The sequence below is a fragment of the Callorhinchus milii genome, unplaced genomic scaffold (assembly GCF_018977255.1).
Source record: "Callorhinchus milii isolate IMCB2004 unplaced genomic scaffold, IMCB_Cmil_1.0 Scaffold4, whole genome shotgun sequence".
Lineage (NCBI taxonomy): Eukaryota > Metazoa > Chordata > Chondrichthyes > Chimaeriformes > Callorhinchidae > Callorhinchus > Callorhinchus milii.
The window spans coordinates 27,758,282-27,782,392 of NW_024704745.1; the positions used below are offsets into that span (position 1 = coordinate 27,758,282).

Sequence of the window (24,111 nt, forward strand, 5' to 3'; positions counted from 1 at the left end):
AATGTAAATTTGTATTGTATTAAGTTCCAGGACCAAATTGAAGTTATTTTGACTTCTGTAGTGCCTTCTTTAGTAATTAGTAACACCACCCGAATGAAAAATGTAACAAAAGTGGCTAGCTTTTCAATATCAGCCCCAAACTTCATAACACCTGTAAGTAGTTATGTATATAATTTGGACTCAGTAAAACATATCGAACCAGTGCAAACGTTGAATATTTAAAATTTTCTTCTTGAGCTTTCTTCTGAAAATCTGGTGTCCTGTGACAATTCCTAGACAATTAGAGTAATAGCTGCAAATGGAAAGATCTGATTGAGAAGGTGAAGTTGATGACTCCTAGCCCTGGATACTTGTGATGAATAACCACTGCGTTAGAAGTTGGAGTAACATGTTTAAGTGCAAAGCGCTCCAGGACATTACCCCACGTGAAGGGCATTATATAAATGCAAGTTGTTGTTTATGATGATGCTATTTCATCCTTTGTTAAGCTGTCACCATCATTGACACTAATTCCAATCAATGGCAAGAATCTATTCATTACAAAAATGTTGTAAGAAAGATTAGTCAGACATATCACAACAATGTATTTTGTGACTGATACTGCAGAGAACATTGGAGCAATACGATCACTGCACAAGATACCAATTAGCTGATACAGATCATCAGTATTGTGCCGATATCATTTGCTTCTGCATTGCTTTTAGAGCAGTGCAAGTGGGTAGCACAGTTCTGTACTGCATTGCTATAACTGGGGAAAGCAGTACTGTGCATAGAATCATTTGATATACTTATCCACTGTTGCTGTGCATGCTCCTCCTTTCTAACATTTGAATTACAAAAGCCTTTAGACTGATTAGTCTCTTTCTAAATTGTGATTTTAAAGTTTTAATACTTAAATTCAAACTTGTTGCAGTTATGATGCATAGGGCACGTTGCAAAAGCAGTGGGAGATCACTCTCACTCTATGTAAAGTGCCAATGTCACACCACGTCAGCTGCACTTAGACTTGTCTTGTTTCCCTGCAGTGCAGAAAGCACTTCACACTGATGTAAGATGTGTAGTAAAAGAGACAACAACAACAAAATTACATTTGTATGAGCAAGAGGTGGCTTCTCAAATACCGCACTTATTTTCTTAAATAATATAAATATTGGTTGTTATTTCTTACAATAACTGATGCAATCTTACATACACAATACAATACAAAATTACATTTATAAAGCACCTTTCACATCGGGAGGACATTCCAAGGCGCTGAACAGTGAGGGATTAGGTCCCGAGTGGGGGGAGGGGGTTGGCATCAGGAAGGATGGAGAGCAGGAAGATGGAGGTAGGAAGGTAGCTGAAGGACGGTCGAAGAGGAGGGTCTTGAGGTGTGCCTTGAAGGAAGCAAGGAAGGGAGCGAGGTGAAGGGAATGTGGGATGGAGCTCCAGAGGGTGAGGGACAGAGAGGCTGAAGGCCTGACCTCTGATGGTGGGGCAGGCCGGGCAGGGGATGTGGAGCGGGCCAGAGCCTGCTGAGCGGATGGAGCAGACAGGTTGATAAGGTGTTAGCAGGTCGGAGAAGTAATCGGGGTCAAGACCATGGAGGGCCTTGAAGTTGAGGATGAGAATTTTGAACTCGATCTTCTGAGGGATGGGAAGCCAGTGGAGCTGGGCGAGGCTGGGTGTGATGGAATCACGGAGCCTGGTGCGGGAGAGGACACAAGTTGCAGAGTTCTGGACGGTCTACAGCTTGTGGAGGGAAGAGTTATGAAGGCCGACAAGCATATTGTTGGTATCGTCAAGCCTGGTTTTAATGAAGCCACGCATATTTGAGGGTTTTGGCGGCCTGAGGGTTGAGGCAGTGGCGGAGTCGAGCAACGTTGTGGAGGTGGGGCAAAGCAGAGAGGATCATGGCACGGATGTGGGGGAGAAAGAACAGTGAGGGTCGAACAAGATACCTAGGTTCCTGACTGGCTTGGTGAAGTGGAGTGTGCAACTGTGGATGCTGAAGTTGCCAGTGCCTGAAGTGGGAAGGCGCTGGCACGAATCAATCAGGAGAACCTCGGTATTGCTGATGTTCAACTGTAGAAAGATGGCTCTCATCCAGGACTTGATGTCTGACAGACAGTCTGTCAGGACATCAGTGATCTTGGGGTCGAGGGGGCAGAGAGATAGAATTGGGTGTCATCTGCGTGCATGTGGAAGTTGACCCCATATCTGTGGATGATGTCACCAAGCAGGAGAATTGCATTCTTTGTAAGCAAAACATTACAGAATAGAAACAGACCATTTGGCCCAACTAGTTCAGGCTGAAATTCACACAAGCCTCCACCCATCCTAATCTCTTCTCTTTTACTCCTCTATTCCCTTCTCCCTCGTATATGCATCAAAGTTCAGTAAAGTGTAGTGACTGGATATCTGTAGGTAGGGGGAGGTGAGGTTTCACACCTGATGCCAGTCTTCATGCTGTGTATATCAATTGAAAATGTAGGTGTCTAAACATATTTGATGTTTTAACTACCACGTTGAATCTGTTAAGAAATATTGTAATTTGTACCGCATAGTTTCCGAGAGTAGTAATAAATAAATTCAGATTTCAGTGAAATCCAGTGGCAGTAACTAAAGTGCAGGGAAATTATTGTTCTGTCAATGCAAAGCAGTTCTGAGAATTTCTGGTACATTAATGTTTTAGATGAAACAGGCCAGAGTAACTGTGGAGTAAAAACTGAACACATCCTGTGAAGAAGCTGTGATCATTTGTATGGCCAATTTCACCCAAAACTGTTAGTTGGCAGAATCTAACTTTCCTCCTATATGTCGGCACCATTTGTTGCCAGTTTACATGTCTTGGTGATTAATATTGGGGTGAGGTTAATTCAATGTTGCATCATCGTGAGTGTTTCACTTCTTTAAGAGAAAAGTCAAGCATAATTTTTATCAGAATTGTATCGAGAGCAGATGATGATCCTTATCAACATAAATGTCATCTTCAAGAAGTTGCAGTGACTGGAATCAGCACATGTGGTGTTCTTTAAGCATAAATAACTTATTTCTCTTGCACAATAACAATCACTATACTTCACAGTGACTCATTGTTGGAGCCGGATTAGCAGATGAGCGTGACCCATGAGATCTGGTTTCCACTAAAATGATCACCATTAACCTCACATCCAGTAACATATTGCTCGCTGATGTCACTTTTCTATGAAAAAGGCCAGTGGTGGACTTGACCGACTTGAAGTTCTGAATATGTGTCTTTAAGTGTACAATAACATAACATGTAGGATCAGGAGTAGGCCATTCGGCCCTTCGAGCCTGCCCCGCCATTCAATCATGGCTGATCTTCTAATCTAACTCCAACTAATAACCTAACCCTGCCTTATCCCCATGTCCCTTAATCCCTTTTGCAATAAGAAATCTATCTCAGTCTTGAACATGTTCAAGGACTGAGCGTCAACAGCCCTTTGGGGTAGCGAGTTCCATACATTCACCACCCTTTGAATGAAGACGTTCTTCCTCAACTCAGTGTGAAAGGGCTGGCCTCTGATTTTAAGGCTGTGACTCCTGGTTTTAGTTTCTCCAACCAGGGAAAACAATCTCCCACTATCTATTCTATCATGCCCTTGGATGATCTTATAAGTTTCTATAAGATCCCCTCTAATTCTTCTATATTCTGGAGAATATAGGCCCAAATTGGTCAGCCTATCCTCGTAACTCATCCCCTTCATCCCTGGTACTAACCTAGTAAATCTACGCTGCACCCTCTCCAAGGCAAGTACATCCTTCCTTAAATATGGAGACCAAATCTGGACACAGTATTCCAGATGTGGTATCACCAGGGCCCTATACAGATGCAGCAAGACTTCCCTACTCTTATACTCTAATCCTTTCATACTGAATGCTAACATACCGTTCGCCTTCTTAATTGCTGCTGTACCTGCAGACTAACTTTCTGTGATTGGTGTACAAGGACACCCGAGTCCCTCTGGACGCTAACACATTCCAATCTCTCCCCTTCTAAAAAATAACCCGCTCTACTGGTTTTGCTACCTAGGTGGATGACTTTGCCCTTCCTACATTATACTTCATCTGCCACCTACCTGCCCAATCACCTAACCTATCTATGTCTCGCTGCATTTTTTTAATGTCGTCCTCTGTGTTGACACTTCCTCCTAGTTTTGTGTTATCCGCGAATTTAGACATATTAACTTCGATGTCCTCATCTAGATCGTTGATGTAGATGGTAAATAGCTGAGGCCCAAGGACTGATTTCGCCAATCAGTCACATCCCGCCAATCTGAAAAGGACCCGTTTATCCCTACTCTTCGTTTCCTACCCGTTAACCATTCCCCAATCCATGTTAATATGCTCCCCCCAAATCCATGGGCCCTTATCTTTTGGACTAACCTTTTATGCGCACCTTATCGAATGCCTTCTGGAAGTCCAAATAGACCACATCCACTGATTCACCCTTATCTAGTTTACTCAAAATATCCTCAAAAACTCTGAGATTTGTCAAACGTGACTTCCCTTTTTTAAAGCCATATTGACTTGGCCTAATTACATTGTGCTCCCCTAAATACTGCACTACCACATCCTTAATCAACGATTCTAAAATTTTTCCTATCACTGATGTGAGACTAACTGGCCTATAGTTCCCCATCTTTTCCTTTCCACCTTTTTTAAATAGTGGTGTGACATTTGCGATCTTCTAATCCATGGGGACTGTTCCAGAATCCAAGGAATTTTGGAAGATCAGACATAAGGCCTCCACTATCTCATAAGCTACCTCTTTTAAAACCCTGGAATGCAAGCCATCCAGACCAGGGGATTTGTCACTTTTTATTGCTAACAGTTTCCCTAGCACCAATTCTCTACTAATGAAAATTTCCCTAAGTTGCTCCCTGTCCTTATCCCTTTGGTGATTCTCTATTGTACAATCATACACAGCTGTGTGACTGTGTATATGCGCTTTGTAGTGAAGCATCAAATGTGAGAGAGACAACTGAAAATAGAAGTTTTGCCCATTTTTCAATCGTCACCACTTTCATTAACAAATTTTTTGACTTCCTTTCAGGTGGTAGGCAACATTCTGCAAAAGTATACCTTATTTGCACATTAAATAGCATCTGTCATTTATCTGCCTATTGTTCTAATTTATTTAAGTCTACCTGTACTCTTTTGCTATCATCCGCCCTAGCCTCGATCCTCTCATTTTCAATATTCATAAGCTCCCGCTTGGCGATGTCAACTGCAGGCAGGATTAACTTCCACATGCAAGCTAATGACCCCCAATTTAATGTCTCTGCCTCCACCCTCGATTCCAAGATCACTGCTGTTCTCACCAATTGCTGGACATCAAATTTTGCATGATTTTCTTCAGTTGAATTTCAATAAGATGGAGGCTCTCCTACTTGGCTTATGTTAATGCCTTCTTGCCTCAAATTCACATTCTACCTCATGGAGGCAGTGTGGAACCTCAGTGTGCCCTTTAAATCCCACACCTGTGCTTGACCAGCTCAGCTATCCCCCACCACTGAAATATTGCTCGCCTCCACCACTACTTCATCCATCAGGCCACCAAGACCCTTATCCATATATTTTCACACCCACGCTTGACTAAACCAACACTCTGCTCGCTGAACTGTCCAATTTTTGCTTCACAACTGCCGGCTTGTTACCTCCCCTCTTTTAAGGGCCAACTCAAGTCCTACCTCTTTGTCCATGCTTTCAGTCATCTTTCCCTCCTGCTCCATTCCCCACATCCCAACCCTCCCCTTTGCTCCAGCTCAGGATCCAACCCAGGTTGGTAAATGCCATGTGCCATCTTCCTGATGTGAAAAGTATTATAAATGTAAATTTGTATTGTATTGACTGTACCTCCTCATGGTATCATGGCAAATTTTGCTACCATACCCCAATATCTAAATCGAGGTCTTTAGATGAGTCAAGGTTAGTTCCATTCTCTTGCTTTTTCCCCTTAGGGTTTTATATCAGTAGGATTATGAAGACTTTCCACTTGAGCCTTACAAATATTTCACACTTGCTATCAGTATTGCCTTGCATGGTGAAGCATTCCGAGACATTATTCTTCTTGAAGAGTGCCATAAAAATACAATTTGTTTTTGTACTCGAATTGTTTAATTTGTGAGTAATTTGAAACATTTATGTCTGGGATCATCCTTAGCAGCTTGTGTAGCATTGCATCTTGCTGGTGCATTGCAACATTATGATTTTGTAACCAGTGGTGGGCAAAATACTGAAATCTATCATTAAGGATAGAATAACTGAGTATCTAGTTAAATATGCACACATCAGGGAGAACAACATAGGTTTGTGAAAGGTAGATCATGCCTCACAAATCTATGAGCTTTTTTGACAGAACCACAGATGTAATAGATAAAAGGGATTGATGGATATCATTGATGTGGATTTTCAGAAAGCTACATAAAATATATTAGCTAAAATGAAGGCCCATGAAGATGAAGGCAATATTGTGGTATAGATTTTCAACTGTTTGGAGATAAGAGACAATGAGCTGGTATAAAATAGAAGCTTCCTGATTGGCGGGCATTCCTCCATGGGTTGATGTTGGACCTCAAGTTATCCAATGTATTAATGACCTGGTTCCTGGAATTAAGAAGAATATTTCTAAATTTGTGGATAACACAAGCTATCAAGGGTTGTAAACTGTGATGAGAGCAGGAAAAGTGCAAAGTGATGAGTGGGTGAGCGTGCAGAACTATGGTAAATGGAGTTTAATATTGAGAGGCTGTACACTTGGCATGATAGAATAGGGCATGAGAGTATATTCCAAATGGGTTTGCCAGATAGCTGTTAGAACAGTAGATTGGGGGCGTTTAACAATGAAGTGGACAGAGGAAATATGTTAAAGGGCACGGAGAAAAAGCTGCATACCCTTTAACATACTTCCTATGCATGTTGATCATTGGAGAATTAGGATCATTGGCTATGAGTTGGGATTAGGATTATTGGCTTCTTGGAGGAGCAAAGACTGGTTAAAAAAATGGGCTAAATAGCCTCTGACTGTGTTGTGCAATTTTATGGTCCTATAGTATCTAAATTCTAAGTTTATGAGCCCCCACCTCACCTGTTAATGATTTACCAAGAATAATTTCACCATCAATTCTTCTAAAAACCTTTAAATTGTTATTAACATTTTGAAAACGTCCCTGCCTCCTCGTCCTCCTCGATCTCTCTGCTGCCTTCGATACCATGGACCACTCCATCCTCTTCCACTTCAACCTTCAAGGTTCTGTCCTTGAATGGGTCAGGTCTTTTCTCTCATATCACCTCCAGTTTGTCTCCACCGACAGCTTCTCTTACAGCCCCCGTACAGTCTCGTATGATGTTCCTCAGGACTGTCCTCGGTCCCCTCCACCTCCCCCTTGGTGACACCATCCGCAGCCATGGGTTCAACTTCCACATGTGTGCGGATGACACCCAACTCTGGCTCTCTGCCTCCAGTCTTGATTCCAGGACAAGTGACGGCCTGACAGACTGTCTGACATCAAGTCCTGGATGAGAGCCAACTTTCTACAGTTGAATGTCAACAAAACTGAGGCTCTCCAGATTGGCTCATGCCAGCGCCTCCGCACCTCAGGCATTGGCACAATCAGCATCCACGGTTGCACGCTCCACCTCACCAAGCCAGTTAGGAACCTGGGCATCTTGTTTGACCCTCAATTATCCTTTCTTCCCCACATTCGTGCCATGACCCACTGTGCCTTGCCCCAACATTGCCTGACTCCACCACTGCCTCACTTCTCAAGCCGTCGAAACCCTCAGTCACGCATTCGTCACCTCAAGGCTCAATTACGGACACACCCTCTTTGTCGGCCTCCCCAACTCTTCCCTCTACAAGCTGCAGATCATCCAGAACTCTGCAGCTCGTGCCCTCTCCCGCACCAGGGTTCCGTGACCCCAACACCCCTACCCTCGCCCGGCTCCCCATCCCTCAGAGGATAGAATTCAAAATCCTCGTCCTCACTTTCAAGGCCCTCAACGGCCTTGCACCTCCTATATCACTGACCTGCTAACTCCCTATCAACCTATCTACTCCCTCTGTTCAGCAGGGTCCAGCCTGCTCCAGGTCTCCCGCCCGACCTGCGCTACCTTCAGTGGCCGGGCTTTCAGCCTCTCTGCCCCGAATCTTTGGAACTCCATCCCACAATCCCTTCACCTTGCTCCCTCTCTTGCTCCTTCAAGGTATGACTCAAGACCCTCCTTTTTGACCGTGCCTTCACTCGCCCTCCTATGCCCCCTGCCCTCCCTCATCCCAACCCTGCCCCCCACGCACAGGTCCTAATCCCTTACTGTTCAATGCCTTGGGATGTCCTCCCTTCATGAAAGGCACTTTATAAATGTAATTTTGTTGTTGTTATATCACTATTTGATGTCCATTTCACCATTCTTTGTTCCAGCATAACCAGCTTCAATTTTTTATTATATTGAAAGGATTATCATATTATTATTCCATATCAAATTTTATTGACCTTCAAACTACCCGCAAAACTAACATCTTTATCCCTGAAACAAAAAAAATACCTGATGAAATCCTTTCCTATTTTTCTGTTGGAGCCATATGTTTGGTGAACAATAATGAAGCACTTTTCTCGGAATCTGACCTGGATAGATTACTTGTGAAAGGCTTTGGAGACATTTTGAAATGATAAAGTATTACACAAGGTAACAAGTTTTTCTGGAAATCCTAGAGAATGAGAATAAAATGTATCCGTTCTTCGGCATCAGGTTTTTCACTTTAATAATTACATTTACCAAAATGTAAATTTAATAACGCAGACTGCTAGAGAGAGATTTCATGTTGCTGAAATCCACTGTTGTTTACATGTGTAGTCACAGCTAATTGCAATGTAAGCTAAAATGTCCAGGATACACAAAGTCTAATTGCTGAGGTCAATTCTTGGAGATATTATGAATACAGTATGTTCCATTCCTTAACACTGGCATTCCTATATTTTTCACATGACAAATGCCTCAAAAATGCAAATTAAAAGTATTTTTGTAAAACATTTGCAATGCAGACTCCTGGCAGGGTCTTCTGCTGTCAATCGAATTAAGGCAGAATGCTCCTACTTAAAAAAAAGGACAGTAAGCAAAAGGAACATTGAAATGCAGTAAGAAAGACAAATGGTTGAGATTTGCTTTGAGGGCTTGTTTGATTTAATGATTTAAATCTAATACGTTTAGTTGGTATTAGATTTTCACTTTTAAGGAGTAGTTTTAGTTTGGGATTGATCGCTTCCTAAAGTAAATAATACAATTACTACATACGGTATTCAAAAAGGTTCAAAAACTATAATTAAATCCATGTTCTTAAATTTTATTCAACACTATTCACTGGTTTTGAAAGATGAAACAGAATTGCATTTTATCGCTGAACCGATTGATTGCTGAATGCAGCACAACAGCCTAACTTTCAGCTGTTCTGCCCCCGCTGATGGTCCTATATAAATTCAAGTTGTTGCTGTGTCCTTCTGCTTCATCCCGTCCCTCCTCGCCTTTAAAATCCACTTTAGACCTATCTCTCCAACCAGGCATTTTCAACCACCAATCAGCAGTTCCAGTCAGTTCTGTGAAATTCTTTGAGTCGTCCTTCTGGCATAAAGAAGCATTATATGAATGTAAATTGTTGTTGCACATAGGAAAGGAGAATTAAAAGATGACCAAAAGCATGGTTGAATTTAGGAAGCAAGCTTGGAAGCGAATCAAAGAGGTTTTGGAAGAATAGAAGTTGGTACTTACAGATAAACATTCCAAATAGGATAGATGTTAAGTGTTTGCATATCAAAGAATGACACTTCACCTCATAAATACTGGTATAAATTTATGATGTAATCAAATGTGTTTGTGCACACAGAATTTCACCTGATCCATTAATTACTCACTATAAATGTTGCATTAAATTTTCTGTCCTTGCTAAGATTCTCAATATTATTCACAACAGGAGGGAATATTGTACCAGGAAGAGTTGTCAATCTACACAAAATTTGTACATTATACATGTATACATTTTGGACATTTGTGCATTGTACAAAGGCCTTGGTACATCATGGACATAAATGCACAAGGTCATGTACACCCAGTTTCATTTCCGATCAAATATTCAACATGAAATTTAACATGTGAAATGTATTCTTTGTTTTTGCAAAATGAACAAACACAATTTAAAGCAATGTTTTTGCACTTAATGTATATATTATGGTGAATTTGCAACCTTTCATAATTGATTCAGTGTGATAATTGCAAATTTCACCTCAATGTTGCAAGAAAAGTATTTGAGGTAAAATGTAATGGCATGAAGTAAGGCTACGTATTGGATATATTAAAGGTCATTCAGAATTATGGTGAAATAATGATTTGACTCATGTTTTGGTTGTAAGATTAAAGTTAAATGAATACATTTCCAATTTTATTTAGGGAGTGAGTTTGATGTTCGCGTGTATTTAAATGCACATTTTTAAAAAAAATGTGTTCTGTTTTACCATATGTTGTGGTTGAAGGATGCACGCCACCATCTAGTGTTGAATAAAATATTGCATGTTCTAGTTAGCTCTGCATTTGATGTATGTTCCATCAGATTTGATTATGTCCTTTTGTCAGTGCCATCAAGGACATTGAGTTCTGCTAACAGCCATAAAGAAAAAATCTCTAAAGCAAATGTACACCCCCACTACGTATTCATAGAAATAAACCCAAACTAAGACATATTGTACTAAACAACTTGCATTGGTACAAAGCTCTTCATATACATGACCATCTCGGAGCATTTGGTGCAAGGTTGGAGCACAAAGCAAGGGGGACAGGAGTGAGAGAGAGGTGGGCATAGGTGTGTTCTTTGTCGTACGATACACAATAATTAAGATTTAGGTATTGATCTAATGGAGTTCAGATTAGAGTCAGATTGGAGTCCTGTAGCTCAGTGGTTAGAGCACTCGCTTTGCAAGCGGGAGACCTGAGTTCAATTCCAGGCAGGGCGAAACCTTGGGCAAGTTTCCTTACTCCACACAGAGCCTAATAATAATCCCTCCAAAACCCAAAACAATAATAAATTGGTCATTTTCAATCCACGACTGTTTGTGGGACATTGCTGTGCGCAATTGGCTGCCGCGTTCGCCCACAAATATACAGTCAATTCACTTTACACTGTGTTCTGTGAAGCGCTTTGGGACGTCCTCCCGACGTGAAAAGCGCTATATCAAATGCAAGGATTATTATTATTATTATTACTATTTTAAAACTGTTCCCACTGAGATTATATATTCACCAAGTTTTCTTTGTTATGTGTTCAGACGGGTTGTTTCTGTCCTTTTAGGTGGAAATTAAGGAACCTATGACAATATTCACAAAGTTTCATCCAGTATCCTGATCAACAGCCCTCTGCTCCGGATTATTTGGTCACTCACCTCATAGCCAATTGTTGGACTTTGCTGTCACAGTTGCCTACAGTGTACGATTACTACACTTGACAGCATGTATGTGATATGTAATTGCCTGAAAAGAATTTTGAGCCATTTGCTGTAAAGTGCTGTAAAACTGCAGGGTCGTCTTTGCAGCTCAGCAACTTGCATGCAGGTATCCATTATTCTCCACTCTATTCTCTCCAGTCAGGTGTAACTGTGGAAAATCTGAAGAAGATCTATCCCTCAACTCGTTGAGCCTGTTCTGCTATTTTATCAGACATGGCACATCGTTAAACTCTAGAAATGAATAAAATCAGACTGAAAAAGCAAATCTAGATCAGTACTTTCGGATCCAACAAAGCAGCAGAAGAGGACATAGATTAAGAGTTGTAAATGACAATTTTAGGACAGATACCAGGAAGGTTTTCTTTACGCAGAGGGTAATCAACAACTTGAACATGTTGCCAGGAAAGGTGGTAGAGGGCCAGGACACTGGGCTCTTTTAAAAAGCAGCTTGATATACTGATGGGGCCATATGGTGGGTATTCTAGAAGAATGAGATCAGATGGGCCAAAGGGCCTTCTCATCTAAACCGATCTTGTGTGATTTTGAAGTCTGAAGAATGAGATATTTCAGGATTTGACCAATCTTATGATTTTTGATCTCTCTACCTTGTCCCTATGATCTCTTAATACCCTGTATGGAGGAGGGAGAGGTATCACAGTGGTCATAATTGTATATGATTTTCCTAGCTCTTAAAATATTTCACATCTAAAGAAAATTAGCACGACCTCTGTGGTTTCCTTCAACCACACTGACCCAGCTTTCAGCTATTCTGTTGCCGCTCTCTGGAACTTGGATAATAAATCTGTGGAACAGGCTCCCCAGGGAGACGGTTGAAGCAGGAAATGTTGATTCCTTCAAACACAGATGAGAAAGTTTTCTTTTAGGAAATAACAACAACAAATTACACTTCTATAGCGATCTTCACTTACAGGAAATAACATTATGGGTATAGTACATAGGTAGTTCGGGACATATGTGCATGTGACCGTGAGGGAGGTGTAAGGCAAACTGGATAGACCTTTGTCTTTTTTCATCTTGCATTTCTGATGTTCTTAACTCCATCTTGGAATCTCTCAGATTAATTTCCTCGCTGCCGTCGTTCATACATGTCTCAAAATGTGTCTCTTTGACAACGTGTTTGGTCATTGGTCTCCTACCCAGCCCCCTTGGCTCCCACCCACAGCTCAGATGTCCATCTAGCATTGTTAAATGCGATGCTCTCCCAATGTGAAATATGTTATAAAATTATAAATTGTATTATATGACAGCAATTATGAAATTAAGGAAGCACAACACCAATCCAGAGCTTGAAGCTGACAATAAGATAGAAATGTGTCTAGTATTCATGGAGCCAGTTCTAAGTGGTTCCTGGAGCACGTGTCCAGGAAGGAGTTAGCATTGAATTGGGCTCAGACCTTCAGTCTGAAGAATTTATCAAAATGTGTCTGGAGCCTGAAACAGTGGTTGGACCTTTTAAAAGTTTACTGAAGCTTGAGGCAAGTAAGTAGATGTTCCAAAAGAAAATGTACCCAGATTTTAACAACAATTTGCTTAAGAATAGAACTGGAGCTTTACTTTTTGACTCTGGTCTTCGGTGCATTGAATTCCATCATTGTTATGGGAGGGTTATTATTGCTCAGCAATCTCTTCTGTTATATTGCCATTCATTAGTAATAGAAGGGAACACATATTTTGATTGGTAAAGAATAAATTCACAATTTTTTAAATACTCATGTTGATCTGCATTTGAGATGTGTGTCTTTCCACAAACCATGTCATGTGTCAGTCTGGCTCAGTGGTAGCACTCTCTCTCCTGTCAGAAGATTGTGGGTTCAAGCGTCACTAAGAATAACATACTCTAAGCTGACACTCCAATGCAGTGCTAGATGTGAGTTGCATTGCCGGAGGTGTCGTCCTTCAGATGAGACTTTAAACTGAGGTCCCATCTGCCTGTTCAGGTGGACACAAAAGATTGCATGGCACTATTCGAAAAGAGAAGGGAGTTTCTCCCAGTGCCCTGGCCAACCAATCGCCTAAGTAAAATTGGTTACTCACTCATTGGCTGTTTGTGGGACAATACTGTGCACAATTGGTTGCCACTTTCACCCACAAAATACACAGTCAATCCACTTTACAGTATATCCTGGGAAGCGTTTTGAGACATATCAACGATGTGATAAGGTGCTATAAGTGCAAGGATTATTATTATTATCATTGTTGTTGCAATATTTGCATGAGCACATCCAGCAGCAAATCCACACCCCAGCTGAATTGTCTCTTTCATCACTTATTTGGATCACGAGTGTACTTGATTGACCAAAGTGAAATCATTTATTAAAGTTATCAAAGTTAACAGAGTTGCATTTCTCAAAGCAGTTTTAAGAATATTCATTACAGTTCAGTTAACTTTAAATCATAAAACTGTCAAGAAAACTTTTCTTTTACTGTCAGAGGTATGGGATGTCAATACTCCTGGACTGTGAAGTGAATAATAATAATAATCCGACATTTTATATAGCCTTATCACATCTTCGAGACATTTCAAAGCGTTTCACAGAATATACTATAAAGTGAATTGACTGTATTTTGTTTGTCGAAATGCTATGAAATTAAGTCTGGTGTCAAGGAATGCTGCTAGGCTCAAAACTACAAACTAAATTCCTGCAACTGAAACAATCCTTCCCTGTAGCGTGAGGCACAACAAACTGTATTCTGTGCACTTGTCGCATGATAACAGAAGGAGATATGAAAACAGAAATACTTCCAGACAGCTAAAAGAAAGTAGCATTTTGAGCAATTTTAATCTAAATTTGGAATATTTTTGTTTCACCAAATAAATCCCAGGGACTTTACTCGTGCATTGTTAAGACAGCCTTCCATGCTAACGCTGGCATCAGGTAACTCAGTTGTCAAGTTCTGGCTCATTTGGAAGCACTCTTGCCTCTGAGTCAGAAGGTTGTGGGTTCAAACCCCACATCAGGGGTTTGAGCGCACATCGTCTAAGCTGGCATTTCACACAGTACTAAAATGTGCTACATTGTTGAAACAGCCATCCTTGGAATGAGACAATCTGTGGCTTTTCACAAAAACAGAAGGGTGTTTCTCCTGTTTGTGGGATATTGCTGTGAGTAAATTGGCTACCATGTTCACCTACAAAAGACTCAGTCACTAAATTTTAAAATATATTGTATGATGCACTTTGAGACTCCCTCCTGACTGAAAGGCATTATATGAAATGAATGCTTTGAGACATCCTCTCAATGTGGAAAAGCTATATCAAATGTAAGAATTATTATTTTAATCTTACCACTTTGTTACTTTTAAGGAGGTTCACTGTTTAGCTCAACTGATAGAAAACATGTTTACTGATTAATGGAGAATTCGTTTCAGAATGTTGCTTCGCAGCCTGAAAATCAAATGAATTAATTTACCTTTGCTGTTACCGGGTCAAACAAATACTTTGAGCCAATCCCTCCAAACTGCTATTCTGTAATATCATAGGCAATGTACAGTGCCATGCCATGCGTAATGTATTCTGATAGACTGTCTCTGAATAAACGGTAAGCAGATCAAGATCTAAAGATGTTTGTTCATGGATGTAAATCTTCAATTTTTTTTACCTATCTATTCCTGTTTAGAAATAATATATAATCCTAAGCATCAAAATTTGGATATCATTTCAACTTTGTATATAGATCTTTCCTCCTTTCCCACCCAATCAAATATGGACTTCTGAAATATGAATTACTTCTGTAATAAAGCATTTTAAAATATCTGCATTGCAGCAGTGTTAGTCAGATGAGTCCAGATCCCACTGTAGCACAAAAGGGTCATTAACTAAATGCAGTTGCCAAGCAATGGCAAAATGTTTCAGTCCTCCTGTTGGAGTAGAACTTGATTGGTATCAGTGTGTTTATTCTTTCTTGCATGCTCCCACCTTATCTCCCCAACAGGTAAATTACTAGATCACAAGAGAACTATTACATCCTTTGGTTTATTTGATCTCATCTTTCCAAAATAACTGCCTTACTAGTTTGACCAATATTCCCTAAAGCAATGGTGAAACAAAAACAACAATGGGTGAGACCGCTGGGAATCAATTGAATGGATTTACCACCAATACTGGGCAAGGAAGATGACAGTTACCAGTGATTTCACCTGGTTTTGAACCAAGGCTTGTTCCAATGGCAGTCGGTGAGGTGGGGGGGGCAAGAATGAGTTTCTTAACACCTGGAATCAGTTACTAATTATCACCTAAATGCTAATGTTTCTTAATCACATCAAATTTGTTAAGAAACATTACATTTTCACTCAATGGTCATTAAATGAACCAACAAAACTGGCTAGCAGAAAAACAGACATGTAATGCAAACATACTCCTAAAAGTTAGTGACTGCTGATAGACATCTCCACTGGCATCATACACAACTCCATCATCCACAGATTACCATCAGACATGTCAGCAAGATTCCCTTCAGGCTCACTGGGTGAGCTGCATGAGCAGCCGACTTGATCTGAATTGTGCACAAGGTCAGGATTAGGATGTATTGTGTACACCATATGCCAAACATTAAGCCATTGAATTTAATGCTGTTAATGAGATAATGCAGTTAATGAGGTTTAATGGTGTTTTAAATATTGCTCTTCAGTGTGGTTCCAGTGTAGCTGGAGGCAATGGGGTTGAAAAGCACTCCTCAGGAAAAAACGTAAAATTTGTGATGCCTCAGCCAGTAAAAGCACTTTGGGACATAAAATGTGCTTCTGCGGAGAAATCCACGTATGTCAAGCTCACCCAAAATCGCCTTGGAGTCAAGGTCTCGTGAGTTAGCATAATATCTATGGTGTTCTCTGCAGAAAATACACTTGACATCCTGAAGCACTGTTTCCGGTGACAAGACACCAGTAACATTATAATGTTGCTTGGAAGCGATTTGTCATCCCCAATGAGTCTCTGTTACATTATGTTGACTGAGAATGTGTATCTCCAAATGACTGCTCAGCTCATTGTTTAGAATTCTCTCCTGTTGACCAGTATTAATTCCCTGCATAAATCACTGAAACAGGCCAAAAATTTGAAAGACACTGAGGGGAAAGGGGCAACAGAGTTATAGGACCAGACTTATCTCCTTGACAATCGAAATGCACAGAAACATGCAAAAGTGTTTCCCTATAGAGTCCTAAATCACTGCAGCTTGTTGGGTCTTCTAAAATACACTATTCATGTCTCAAGGATGGAATCGTCTGTACAAGGGTTTTGAAATTACAGACTGGCTCATAGGACAATGCCAATTTTACAAGTGCTTGTAATGTGAACTGATATAAGTAGCAGAAATTTATAATGCATGGTTTATAATTTTTAACATGTACAATGATCACACAATTTATGCTCCTTTTCTGCATTCTTAAAATGTTTTATTTAAACAATTTATAAGATGGCATATAAACAGTGCATCAAATACAATGTACCCAGAATGAGTCTCAACTGATGGACCACTCCTTAATCAATTATAAATTAACTGTTAACCCAAGTATTCTCTGTTAGATCTGCTCACTATATTTAAAGTTTTTGTTGGAATAAGCCTATAGTCCTGAGACAGCCAGGTCTGCACTATTACAGGGCATTGCTGATGACAGCACAGCCATCTTGGCTCATCAGTAAGACCTGGAAGGTCAGACCAGTCACTGGTGAGCAGGGAATCCTCCCACTTAGCTGCTGTTAATCCTGCAAGCCAAAGCCCTAACTGATTGGGTGGTCCTCGCTGGACAAGTAGTAGTGGAAAGCTTGGCAGATGGTGCTCGCGATGGCAAGCTATATTGTTGTAGCTGGTTAGACTCCAGAAATACTCCCTGGGGTTCCCAAGCCTTGGCACTTGCAAAACTACACTTAATACTTTCTGGAATTAGGTAAGCAGGGTGCATCTCTCCAGGGAGAGAGTGTGCATTCCATTCCAACAATCTATCTCTGGAATTTCCATGTGTAGGTGGGATGCAAGGAATTCTCAGTTTGATTTGGATACTCTTGAGCATGGTGAAGTATTTCAGTGAATGTCAGACACCCATATGACAAAAAAAAGCTTACACACACTGCTCTCCCAATGGTCAAGTGTGTATAGGCACTTCCTGGTGCAACATAAGTCATTACAGAAAGGCTGTGGATGCAGGATCCATTTGCATTTTCAAGGCAGAGGTTTGTATTGTAGAATATCTTTAGCACAGTCCTTATACATCATAATTGTGTTGTACTCCAGATATGACATGCACCTGAACCAGATTGCATTTACTAAAGGCAAAGGTGTCCTGGGAAGTCAGTCAAGTATTAATGACAATAAGCTTTTATTCGAGCAATGAGAGCAACAACAATAACAGTGAAGATCTTAACAGTGTGAATCGTTAATAACCTGATTTATTCTTCATTTAGCTACTTCACTGTTCCATGTAATCTTTTGTCTCCCCCTTCTGACATCAAATATATTTTTTTCATAAAAGCACTCTGTTTCCACTCACACTAGATCTGTGTCTATCTTTGCAGACTGTCTACAAAGCCTGGCTGTGTTCCCAATATTTTGAGGTCGCACAGTTTCACTGTAGCTCCAGAATTCCTTGCAAGCAATACTGTTTGGAAGTCCAGACCAGGTGTCCATTTGTTTTACCAGACAATGATGATCTCATCTATGGTGGATTACCAAGTTTCATCTGTACAGGTGAGCAATACCATCTGCAGCACACTTAAATGCAGCAATACTGCCACTGACACTTAGTAACGTTATAACTAGGTGCATATATTCTGCTTAATAAAAAGTATGTGTTAGAGTACCTGGGGAGGACAGCTGCAATGTGCTTGTCTCCCAGATTAATAATTGTGTCTTTGATGTTCCAGTTATTCCACCTGTCACTGTCGAGAGAAAGGGTCATTGTGTATTAGACCATTAGGTGGAAACCATGCTGTGATTGGATGCTTCATGAAGGGAAGAGGAGTAGGAAAAGCTCACACTGCTCTTCCACTTCCTCTCAGCTGATTGGAAAGCTTGACAGTCATAACGTCACCTCTGACCTGCATCATCCTGCTGTCCAAGCTGTTGAGGCCACCTGCTGCTACGTGTCTCTTTGAATGAAAAAGGGCAAGAAACATGAAAGGAAAATCAGTCCTGATGCCCACCTGCCTAAGTGCAGGAGGCACTGAGGAGGATGGAATAAAATGGGAAATATTTCAAAGGTGATAACATAAGAGAACATTGAAGCAAAAAAATGAAAGTTCTTCATAGATATGATAATTATCGAATGTTTTATCGGATCTGATCTGAAACCAAATCTTTCACCAAACAGTCTGCATGAATACAAACTATGTTTTGAAGACCCGGGTGTTATATTAATCTATGAACATTTAACTTTTTTGCATTGTGTACAGTGTAGTAAAGTGACAAAAGTGTAATAATAGTGAAAGCTATATTCTTCTGTGGCACTGTTCTTATTCACTTAAACCCCGTTGATTGATGGGATGAATCATTATTCTATTAATGAGTAAGTGATGATTTTGTCAACATTTGTATCGATTAATTCCATAATTTCCTTTCATTGCATGTGGACATGAAACCAAAAATCTCAAGGACTTGTGTTTTGCCACAAACAGAATCTGCTGCCTAGCAATTATTTCCCATGATTTATTCAAGTCATGTAAATGCAAACAGTCATTCTTTTCAATGAAGCTGATAATCTAATATTGAATGTGCCACCCTCGACTATGCATTGAGTTAGTCCTTAAATTGAGTTTTAAACTTTAACTATCCTTTTCAGCACCATGGACAAGCTCATCCATCTCTGGAATAATTAGTCTGTGACTTTCATTCCCTGAAAAAACATTCATTCATTTTTGCCATTCATTTTTTTCATTTTCAGACAATTAAAAAGAACTTCTTTTGAAAAGAAAAGTTCTTCCACCTCAAATGACTAGGAGTGCTGGAGTACAGGACAAAAATATAAACAAAGTACAGTAAAACTCAGTTTTGTATCAAAGGTTGTATCAGTCGGGTGCATAACATTTAATATGACTTTTGCAAAGTCCAAGTTGCAGTTAAATCTATGGAAGTCATACAAATCTGACAATCAATAATCTACACTGCACATTTTTCATTCAAAGTACCCGGTAAGTGCACATGCAGTAGTTTATCACTGCAGCCAGTAAGTGCACGTGTGGTCATTTGTCATTGCTGCTGGTAAGTCAAGAGTATCTTTCCTGTGATTCACTGCAGCCAGTAGATGTGGTTAGCACAAGGACCCGGCTTTGGTTCCCAGGTGGGGCGAACCCTTCGGCAAGTTTCCTTACTCTACAAGCATCTATTTACCAAGCAATAAGTAGGAAACCAGTTGTTAGTCGATTGGCAGATCGCCTTCTGGGGGTAATAATCTCTCAAAAAAAGTTGGTTACTCAATCCATGATTGTTTGCGGGGCACTGCTGTGCACAGTTGGCTGCCATGTTTCACCCACAAAATATATGGTCAATCCATTTTACAGTATTCTCTGTGTAGCATATTGAGATGTCTCAGTGACATGAAAAGGTGTTATATGAAATGCAAGGATTATTATTTTATATGACTTAGGCGATTATAGAGATATTTATAAAGATAAGACTTATACGAGTTTTACTGCACAAAGTTCTTTTTAGTTAGAAAAATAGGATAGGATAGATAAGGTATGAAAAATCTAAATTAAACTCAAAAAATAAAAATGAGAAAAAAAGTTAACATTTTTAGATTGTTTAATATTATAGTAATAAAGCTCTGATCTTTGAATACATTTCTTACTCTTATATCAGCATTGCTTTGAGCATGGCTATGCGTGACATGAAAATGTACAGAACTACTTTGCCCAAGTGGACGTGAGTCTCGCTCAGCTCTCTGATAGTGTGAGTTTAACTAAACAGAGAACCCGTTTTTGTTTAGACAGTGACTTGATGCAATTGAGCCATTGAAAAATAATGCAGAATTCAAGAAAAGTCACTATACTTAATGGGGAAAATGAGTGGTCTGTGATACGATCATTATCGCATCATCCTCCCACGCCTCCATCCCACCCACCTCATAAGCTCTAAAAAAATGGAAAGTATCTATCAAAGTTGCCCAATATATTTGAGTCATGTAAATTGTTTAATGTGCAGGAATTCTTCTGTAAAGCATGGTCTATTCTGTTAATTTGTATGCAACAAAATTGAGTTCTACGAAGTCCATAATTATGTACAGTTTTATATAAATTTGTTCATTCATATACATTTGCAATGATGTATTTGAAGACTAAATTTATTTGACGAACAATAGTTAGTATTTACAATAACTGGGAAATGTGGAGGGAAACTTAGTACTATCATTCCCCACAGACAAAGAACCCACAGCAAGAGATAGTCTTTGATTTATCTGAAATCGATGCTGAATTGGCAGTATCTTTCAGAGGTTACTAAAGGATTCATGTGGGAAATGAAAGGTCAAGCTGGTTGTAGTAAAAGGTCCTCCCCTGAGAGTCAGGTTGATGTGTAATATTAGTGCAGTTTAGTAGTAGCTTTATTGTGTATCTAACCTACATTATACCTTGACGTACTTTGACACCTAAGACATTTGAGGGCAGTGGGGCATTTGTTTTTTGATCCAGACCTCCCAACGACCAAGCTTCATATAGCATTGAGCTCACCATTGTACCTGATGTAACTATGACTAATCTGATGCAGCCCTCACCTTGATGAATAGAAATATCAATTTTAGGCCTTGGCAAAGATTCAATTTGAATAATTTTAATAATTTACATTTTTTTCTAGCTAACTATTTTCATAAAGCTTGTGACAAAATTATAAAAGAGCCATGTGACTCAATTCATAACATCTCTCCTTACACTGAACACAAGCTGTACACAGACAGAAGATCCCAGTTTAGATCGCTCAGGTTCGTTTCTGCTAACCTGTGCTGCAAAGTGTGTGTATGTGAATGTTGGTTGAGAACAGGATGAAGAATAGTTCTGATCACTGAAACAAATAACATGGTGATATTCAGCACTTAGACTGATGGAGGAGAAATGACAACATGGGAAAGATTCTCAAGTGAGAATTATACTCAGAATGAATCGGTGCCTTCAGCAGAAGATAGAGAACAAGCAAACACAAAAGTTATTTCAAGTCAGTCGGTTCATAGAATCATAAGTTTATAGTACAGAAGACCATTCATGTTCGCTCACGCCCCCGCTGGAGCTATTTTTTCTTATTCCATATCTCAGAATCTTTTAATAATAATTTCCACAAGTGGTCAACTATTCTACTGTTAAATGTTGCTATGGAATTAGCTTGTAACAACCATTTTTGGTAAGGCATGCTACATTTTTCAAAATGTAAAATAAACTAACCATCCAATTTTTCTTTAGTTGTTTTTCAATCGTTTCTTCGTGGTTTCTGAATAAGTTTGAAAAGAGGAATACTGTTAACTAGTGCAGGATATCCCCAAGTGATTTTTCAGAGAAATAAAAGGCAAACTGGGGTTCTTTCAAATATGTAGTTTAATAAAGTTTAATATACTAGAAAATCACTTGCTGGGAAATGTACATATATTATAAATTCAGAAATTAATTAAAAGTCCTACTGTGGTAGACACCACCAAGATTAAAAACAGGAAATAAGATGAAATTAATCAGGCTTGAGTTTTAAAAGTCTGTTGATTATAAAAATTGGCCTCTGGCTAAAAAGCAGCTTTTTTGAAGGCCATTTGTTCAGTGAAATCGACCGCAAGATCTCTAAAGAATGATATAGTCACATTATGGATGTTCCCCAGTTAGCCTTTGATTTTATGCATCAAACCAGGAAGAGTTATCTCGGATGATATCCTGACCAACAAAATAACTCAACTACATAAGTATTGTCACTTGTGAGACCGTAACCCACTCTTAATCTTGTTATTCATGAATTATCTGATCTTGAATAATTTCAAGAGGCATTTGTAATATTACACACCTGGTGATCACCACATATCCACAGACCAGTGCATCTCCCCAAGAGTATTTCTATGAATAGAAATAACGCTTATGAGGGCCTGTTATTAACTCTGGCTTACATGTATACATATAAAAGTATTGAAGCATGATTTGCCTCTGGCTGCTCCAGTAACAGCGATATGCTTCAGCATGATATTAGGTCAGAAATATTGAATTGTAGCCATTTCTTTAGTTTTGAATTTTACAGTGCTTCATCTTTTATTTGTCTGCCCAATCTATTGCATATTGAGTCCATTCGAAACATTTTAAATTTGCCTCTCCTTTTGTAAAGTTAGACCGCATAAACCTGAAGTGGAGTCCTGTAGCTCAGTGGTTAGAGCACTCGCCTTGCAAGCGAGAGACCTGAGTTCAATTCCAGGCAGGGCGAAACCTTGGGCAAGTTTCCTTACTCCACACACCTAATAATAATCCCTTCAAAAAACAAACAATAATAAATTGGTCATTTTCAATCTACGACTGTTTGTGGGACATTGCTGTGCGCAATTGGCTGCCGCGTTCGCCCACAAATATACAGTCAATTCACTTTACAGTGTGTTCTGTGAAGCGCTTTGGGACGTCCTCCCGACGTGAAAAGCGCTATATCAAATGCAAGTATTATTATTATTATTATAAGCTATCAACAACAGCAACAACAACAACAACAACAAAATTACATTTGTATAGAACCTTTCACGTTGGGAGGATGTGCCAAGACGCTATCAGTATAACTTGTGAGCTGGAACCACACTTGTCCCAAAGTATGTTCTACTGCAAGAAATCTGATCAATATTTCTTTCTGCATTTCACTGTCTGATTTCTTTCATACACAGGGCTGCTTAACAATCATCCGACCAATGCAGAGCCACAGTGCTGTGATGTCAGATGGGAGTCCCGTAATTCAGTTTCAAATAAAAAATCCAAAGGGACTAAAGAAGCGAGCAACCCAATGCTGTGTCACAGGTCATCGCTTGCCTCATCAGCAGCATCGAGACTCTGTAACACTAGACTCAAACTGTGCGTTCTGGTACTTATTCTGTTGCATACGGTTGTGACAGTCTCTGCAGCACAGAATAGTACTGGATTGGGCTTTGGAGGGCTTGCTGCTTGGGATGAAAACTCAACCAACGATGAGTAAGGACATGTGCTGTCATTTGATTTGCGCACTTACAGCCCCACTGATTCAAGGACTATGATCGTATCTGATGGAGACTGGGAGAGTTTGTCCCCGAATCGCATCTTACCAAGCCTTCTGGAAAGTTGCAGAATGGTGTGGGTCAGACTCATGCCAACAAAGACACAACACAGCCTTTTACTGATTAAAAGACTGTGCAACACAAGACTCCGATTTCTCATTCCATTTTATACACCGTGTTTTAATGTTTAGACTTTGCTTTTTGCACTAGTTACTACAGACTTGGGTTTCCTGGAACCGTTTCTCAACACTAAATTGAGTTGTTACACTGTCTGTATTTCTAGTCAGAGCGTGTGTCCATCCAGCAGTTTTCTCCTTTTATGTCCTGTCGGTTTATAGTAGAGCAACCCTGTTATGACATAATGGCATAGCAGGATATTAACTGTCCTTTCTCCCCATTAAAAAAAATCTTTGTTCCCATTTCA

The 24,111-nt window shown here is 39.8% G+C and overlaps 1 protein-coding gene across 1 annotated transcript in view; it reads left to right on the plus strand.

Moving 5' to 3' along the window:
* Positions 1 to 23,694, plus strand: part of LOC103178622 (transmembrane protein FAM155A) — a 407,773-nt gene extending 384,079 nt beyond the window's left edge. The window contains exons 2-3 of the mRNA XM_007893468.2: positions 18,025 to 18,196; positions 23,325 to 23,694. Of these exons, the coding sequence (XP_007891659.2) occupies positions 18,025 to 18,196; positions 23,325 to 23,629 (477 nt within the window). The 3' untranslated portion in view covers positions 23,630 to 23,694. The remainder of the gene's footprint in view (positions 1 to 18,024; positions 18,197 to 23,324) is intronic.
* Positions 23,695 to 24,111: the final 417 nt, after the last annotated feature.